Source organism: Condylura cristata, unplaced genomic scaffold (genome assembly GCF_000260355.1).
Source record: "Condylura cristata isolate star-nosed mole 26May11 unplaced genomic scaffold, ConCri1.0 scaffold00008, whole genome shotgun sequence".
NCBI classification, from domain to species: domain Eukaryota; kingdom Metazoa; phylum Chordata; class Mammalia; order Eulipotyphla; family Talpidae; genus Condylura; species Condylura cristata.
This window is the reverse complement of record NW_004567109.1, coordinates 63,060,084-63,066,609: the sequence shown is the minus strand read 5'-3', so window position 1 is coordinate 63,066,609 and position 6,526 is coordinate 63,060,084. Positions and strand designations below refer to the sequence as shown.

Sequence of the window (6,526 nt, the reverse complement as noted above, 5' to 3'; positions counted from 1 at the left end):
CATGGAGATTAAGATGGTTTTCCCATCCTGGTGGTCCCTGTGATGGGCACATGGAGGGCCCACGGACAGGGAGAGGCGATAAGGGGACTCCATGTGTTGGACCCAGGGCCTACAAACATGGAGGGTACCTGGGTCAGTGACTTGGAGATCAGAGGAGGTGAGGGTTATCAGCAGAGACTAGATACGGCAAACAGCAACAAGGGCCAGAGTTGTCACTGCCATTGTATTCTACAGCAAAAGGAGAGGACAACCCAGATCTTGGGGGGAGGGGGGGTGGCTGGAGGGGGTCTGCAGGTGCCAGATGGAAAGGCTGGGACTGTCCCTGAGGGCAGGTTGGTGCTGAGGGTTGGGAGTCAGTGTACTCTGGACAGTTAGAAATAGCAAAGCAGAGAGTTCAGATTTGTGTTGTAAGAGGATGGAGGAGAGAGTCTGGGAGGAGGGGCAGCAGTCAGGGAAGGAAGGAGCAGAAAGTAACATGGCAGAATTGGAGCCTAGGTCCTAGGGAGCCTAGATTGGGACCAACGGGGGAGGCAACTTTGCTTGGCAAACAGGATGTACCAGCCTTGCTTATACTCTCAAGATCCTCCCAGCACCCCTGGGGAGAATCTGCCGGATTAGGAGACCTGACCAAGGTCATACAGTCCTTGAGCCACAAGCCAGACCAGAAGCCAGGCCTGAAACTGGAAACACTGTCTCAGGACTGGCGACTCATTCACCAGGAGTGCATCCCCGAAGCGTGCTGCTGCCGGGCACTTTAAAGCCTAGGGGCGCTGATAATGGCCCCAGCTTTCCCCAGGTGCTCCCTCACCAGTCTAGGGGGACTGGAAGAGGAGTTTAAGAGAGGGCCCAAATTAGGACAGCGCAGTATGACCACTGCCACTGGTACTCTGGGGCCCCCTGGCATCATCAACACCTGGAGTCAGCATCTCTGCAGGTCCTTAAAGCCCCACCTTTTCAGAGAAGAGAAAGTGACCTGTGTGTTCTCAGACCCCTGGAGAGTGTGCTGGACTCCCTGGGTTGTTTCAGGATATCTTGCCAGAGCCTAGAACCCTGCTTAGCACAGAAGAGGACACCTAATGACATTTTTTGAATGACTGAGACTGAAGAGTAAAGTGTTTCACTTAAGAGTCAATTTGGAAATAAGTTTGGGACAGGCTCAGGTCAGCTATCACAGATGCTTGTAATTGATGCCCAGGGAGAGCTGAAGAGCTGGAGGTGGGGGGTCCACGGCAGGTGCCTCCCACCCAGTAAGGCAGGTAGGATAGCTTTTCTTTGGAGCAGAACATCCTAGCGTGTTAGACACAGAGTATCTTTTGCTTCCACAAAGAAACATACTCTCTCGCATTTGTCTTGAACCATGAAGCCCTCTCAGTCCATCCTTGGTTTCCATGGATACAAGTGAACGAGAGTGCAGGGGCCAGCTGGTGAGCACTGCTCGGAACCTAACCTAGAGCGCTGCGTGGGATGCCGACTGTGGCCACCTCTGCACTTTACCAACAGCATCCAGAGATTCAGACTTTAATGTGAAATCTGGTTTATGAATGTTGGCAACTAAAATTTTTTTAATCCTAATTAAGAAAAAAATCAATGCGAGCATGGTCAGGAGCCCAGCAAGGAGAAGAGAGATGGGGAAGCAGTGACAGCACAGCCCTAGGCAGAGAAAGCAGGCGCCACCAGAGAAAGAGGACAACAGCCTCGGAAGGACTCTGGGCAGGGAGGCTGGGGCAGGGCAGGAGTGTTTCCAGAAGTTGCCAACAGTGTCAACCGGGCAGATAAGGCCGAGAAGTCCCCAAGGCATTTTGCAACAAGGTGATGTTTGCCAGATCAGTTTAGTAGAGAGCTGGGGTGGCTGCCAGGGTTAGAGAAGCAAGGCAGGCCGGTGGTGAGGGTGTGGAGGAGAGAGTGTGGACAGCTCTTTTAAGAGGCTTGTCTGTGGCAGTCCATGAGGACAATGGACTAGACTGGCTCTGAGCTAGTCAGCTGAGCCACCTAGATGGGTGGAAGCTGGGACGCGTATCCCAAGGGAGGACGGTTGCAGTCGCTGGGCATCTGGGGTGAAAAGCCTAGATGAGAGGAGGTTAGAAAATAAATGAACACGAGCATGGCGGTGGGCAGCTCTGCACAGCGGCTGCCTCTGCTGGGAACCAGTGGTCGTTCGGATGCCAGTTTTTTTTAAGGTTTTATTTATTCTGCGTAAAAGAACCTCTGGGTGCAGGCCAGAGGTGGGGAGCATTGGGGGGTATCTGGGAAGATTTACTGTAAACAGTGGGGAGCAGAACAGGCAGATAGACGAAGTACACTGCTGAGGGGAGCAGCGGAGACTGGAGAGGTCTGCTGCACCCTATGGGTCAGCTCCCTGGCCAGGATCCAATCAGGTTGTCGCACTGAGGCTTAACCCTAGGCCACCAGGGAGGCCCCCACATGTTATTTTAATCATTGTAATACACTTAAATGTCATTAAAGACATATTTCAGATAAAGGAACTCAGGCTCAAGACAGGGAAAGTGATCTGTCGCAAGCCACTTAGCTGGAGTAGCCTGGATGACAGCAACAAAGATTAAAGACTGAAGTGCTCCCCACTGCATCTCCCAGCTGCCCCAACCACTACCACAGGCTACAGAGATCACAGAGTTCCAAAGCTGGGGTTGCAGGCTGTACTGGTGGAGGCCTGTGGAACTGGGAAATGTCCTTGTGCCATGCAGGAGAAGCCATTAGCACCCTCAGAGAGCATATTCTCCCCAATGAAGGGGGCAGAGCCCACAGCAGGGGGCTGAGTGGGCAAATGGAGACAGCAGGCAGCAGAGGGGCTTTTTTCCAGTTCTAAATGGCTGGAGCCTATTTGAAGTCAGCAGGGAGAGAGGTGGTGGAGGGTGAGGAACTGCTTCACCCAGAGCACAGAGTACAGAGGCAGGCATTGATGCCTCTGTTACTGCCTCCTTAGTGTCCAGCCCCGTGTGGCCTTGATTACACACAAGATACACACAATCCTGTGGACCCCACTGAGCAGCCTGCTGTGGAAGGGAACTGTAGTCCTGGCCGAAGGGGCCGGCACAGGACAGACAGCTGTGGTTGGCTGGAGTCCAAAGCTTACAGAGAGAGAGTTCGGAAGGGCCCTCCCCGGCTAGGGGTCCAGTGGGCCTGGTGAGGCATGGAGCTTGCTGGGTGCCTGGGGAAGATTCAGGAGGCTGGGACCCACCCTGGGAGATGGTGTGGTGGAACACCAAGGAATGGTCAGGGAGCAATTCTAAACCCCAGGGCCAGCCTAGGGGGAACAGCAAGCCCATGTCCCTAGCTGCTGACAAAACTGACCACTACTTGGGGTCTTACTTAGAAAGGACTCCTTCAGCTGACACCTGAATGAGTTTAACCAGAAACAGATAATTGCTGAAAAAATGAAAGACTTTAGACATGGTCGGACCTGGTACCCATGAGTGTTATAGGGACTCTCACTCTCAGCTTTCTGGGGTGCTGGCTTTATTGTCAGGTGGCTATTCCCATTATTGGCAAAGATGGTAGCTCCAGGCCCATATCCTGACCACACCCCCTATGGAATCTTTCCTGTGGTTCCAGCAAAAGCCCGAGGGCTGATACTCACTGGACTGAGTATGTGCCCACCCCTGGGGCAGTCTGAGGTCTGACTTACTGACCTGGATTGCACACTCCTCTTTGGAGTGGGTAGTGGGCCACCCCTCAGACTGGGCAGGGGTGCACACAGAACACTTCCTCCTTTCAATGCCTGCCTTCAACCTTGATGCATCCCCTAGGTCCTACAGGACCGACTTCTGACCAAACTCCAGGCGAACCCAACCCCTGACTTGGAATGGGGGGGCCTGAAGGAGAAGTCTTACTGGCAGGTGGTATGCTGAAAGTGACACGGGCAGACCTGGGTTCCTGTCAGGCCTTTGCCATCACCAGCTGTGTGCCTCAATGCAAGCAGCTACCCTCTCTGATTTTCCTATCTGTAAAAATAGAGTGCACTTACCATTTTAGATACTTTCTAGTTAGAAATCCTCAAACAGATCCCATGAAGTAGGTACCATCATCATCATTTGCACTTCGCAGTTGGAAATGAGAAAGAAAGCTCAAGCAAGGAATCTGAGTTCCCGGTTAGCACAGTCTGTGGGCGGCAGCAACCCACCTGTCAGGAGCAGGCTGAGGTGAAAGTGGTTGCCCTGAGGCAGGGGCTGGAAAGCATGTTAATGATGATGGGGGCATTTTTAGAGGTGTGCTTGGTAGGAACTTGCAGGGCTGGATGAAGGCAGAGAAAGGCACCATTAGCTTACCTTCTCTCAACCTTGAAGCCTTCCCTGAGAGGTGTGAGGAGCACTGAACAGGAAAGGGGTGTGGGAGGGATGAGAATGGGACTCCATGGAGGAAGGGTGTGGACTCTAGGCCTCCATCTAGTCACGTTTTAGCCTTACATTTTCTCAAAGAAACTCAGAGAAGGAAACCTTGATAGCCAAGGTCACACAGCAAGTGACCAACTGGATCCCAGTCCTTGTCTCTTCTACTCCAGGGAAACAGTCATTGGGCTAGCCTCCCAGCATGTGGGGAAGCTGACATTTTGGGGATAGGACTGAGAGCTTAACAACTTGAGGGATGACCAGTACTTGGGGGTGGCAATATGAAAGCCTGGTGGTAAGACCTCCAAGGAGGTACCAGCACCTCCACCCAGGCCTGGTGTTGCAGGTGATTCGGAGGGGGCAGTCATGGGCCACACTCCTTCCACTGGCCAAGGAAACTCAGGACTATGGCTGGGCCACAGAATTTGGCAAGTTAGGGGTCACTAATCACCTTGACTAGGGTGATGCCAGGGGTAAAGTGAAGAGGAGGAGACAGGTTACAGATATAGAAATTATAGGATGAAGATGATGTGAAGGAAAAGACCAGAAGTGGGCTCCAGGACTTGCCAGCATGAAACCCTTTTGCTCCCCTGAAAATAGAGAAAACTGGGTGTGAGATAGAAAATAGAGAAAACTGTACTATCTTTGTAATGTGTCTATATATCTAAAACTGTTCTAAAATTAAAAGTTTATTTAAAAAGATAGATGGTAAGGAGGTGAGAGTGGGCGTGGCTGGAGAGAATTTGTGGGTGATGAGGGAGGGAGGCAGGAATTGGGGGGTTGGAGGGGGGAGACTGAGCTTGCATGTAGGGCTTGTGTTTAAGACATGAACTTGAGTGACAGGAGGTTGGAGGAGGGGCCAGGAGGGGAAAGAGGGAGAATTCTGAGCTGGGATAAGTCAACAGTGGAAGGGCTGAGGTGGAAGATGCCTGTAACTACCGCTCCCTGCAGGCACCTCTCAACCCCCGGCAGGGAAGATCTCCTCCTCCCCAGAATCCTGCTGACCTTGTCTGGGGGAGGGGCCAGGTGTCCAGGTAGGCACAGTGTCCCCAGGCAAGGACCTATGAAATGTTTTGAATTGTAAAAGGCTTCTTTCCATTCCATAGTGCTGGGATCAGCACTATGGTCTTCTCTGCCTCTTGGCGTGGCAGATTATACCCAACTGGGGGATTTGAGGCTCAGCCAGCCTTCTCTACCTTCCAGACGGAACCAGGTGGTTTGCTCAGATTTTGTCACTTGCCCTGAGAAGTGACAAACCCTTTTCAAAAGTGGGGAAACCCTTTTGAAAAGCTAGAAGGGTTTCAAGACCCCACCTCAACAAGGAGCAGAGAGGTTCCAGAAGGTTCTGGCAGTGAGTCTCCCTTCCCTTCCAGAGCATTCTCAGGCTCATGGACCTTCAGTGTAGAGAGCTTTGGTGCCAGGCAGTTGCCCTGGCATGTCCTTGGGGGAACCCTGTCTTGGGAGTCTGGGGTTATGAGCTGCTTTTGGAATGCTACATGGGATTCCTCTGGGGGAGACTTGGGATAGAAAGCAAATGATTTCCTAGGGTGGTTCTGTCTGAAGGCCCAGGAGGCAGTTGCCTAAGGGTGGGACAAAAGAAGTTGGATATGCTGGCCTGAGGGGGTTTGGGGCTGGGATGGATGGAGATGGCAGGGATGGAGGTATGTGCCTGGGAACTGGGATCAAATGAGAACAGATAGGCTGGGCTGAGGAGGGTGCTGCTAGGTTTGGTGTGGTGAATGGGGCGTGATTAAGTTTGGGGATGGGGCTGGACTTGGAATGGGAAGGAAATGCAGTCGGTTTTGGGGAGGAGACACAGAAGGCAATGTCCCATTCAGAGAAGGGACGGGCTGCAAATGTGCCTGGGGAAACTAGAATAGGACTTGAGTGGAATTAGGAAGTGGGACAGCAATAGGTTCACATGAACTGGAAGAGACCTGGAATGGTAGTGAGGATGGGGTAGAAACACGGGTGGGGTTGGATAGGACTGACAGAAGGGATTTTAAACTTGGGGCAGGGAAGTGCAAAAGCTGAGTCCAGAGTGGGGTTGGGGACGGGAATCTGGCTTAAGTAGGGAGGGGGCTGGACTTGGGGCTGAGGGAGAGAGTGAGCGGCCGGGATGGGAGCAGGCCAGGTAAAGACCGAGGACGAGGGTGGGCTGCGCCTCGGGGGCAGTGGGGCAG

At 52.7% G+C, this 6,526-nt stretch overlaps 1 protein-coding gene across 1 annotated transcript in view; it reads left to right on the top strand.

Annotated features, from left to right (window-relative positions):
- The first annotated feature begins 866 nt into the window (after nt 1-866).
- Nucleotides 867-6,526, top strand: part of DBN1 (drebrin 1) — a 23,265-nt gene continuing 17,605 nt past the window's right edge. The window contains exon 1 of the mRNA XM_012722143.1: nt 867-918. Coding sequence (XP_012577597.1) covers nt 867-918 — 52 coding nt within the window. The remainder of the gene's footprint in view (nt 919-6,526) is intronic.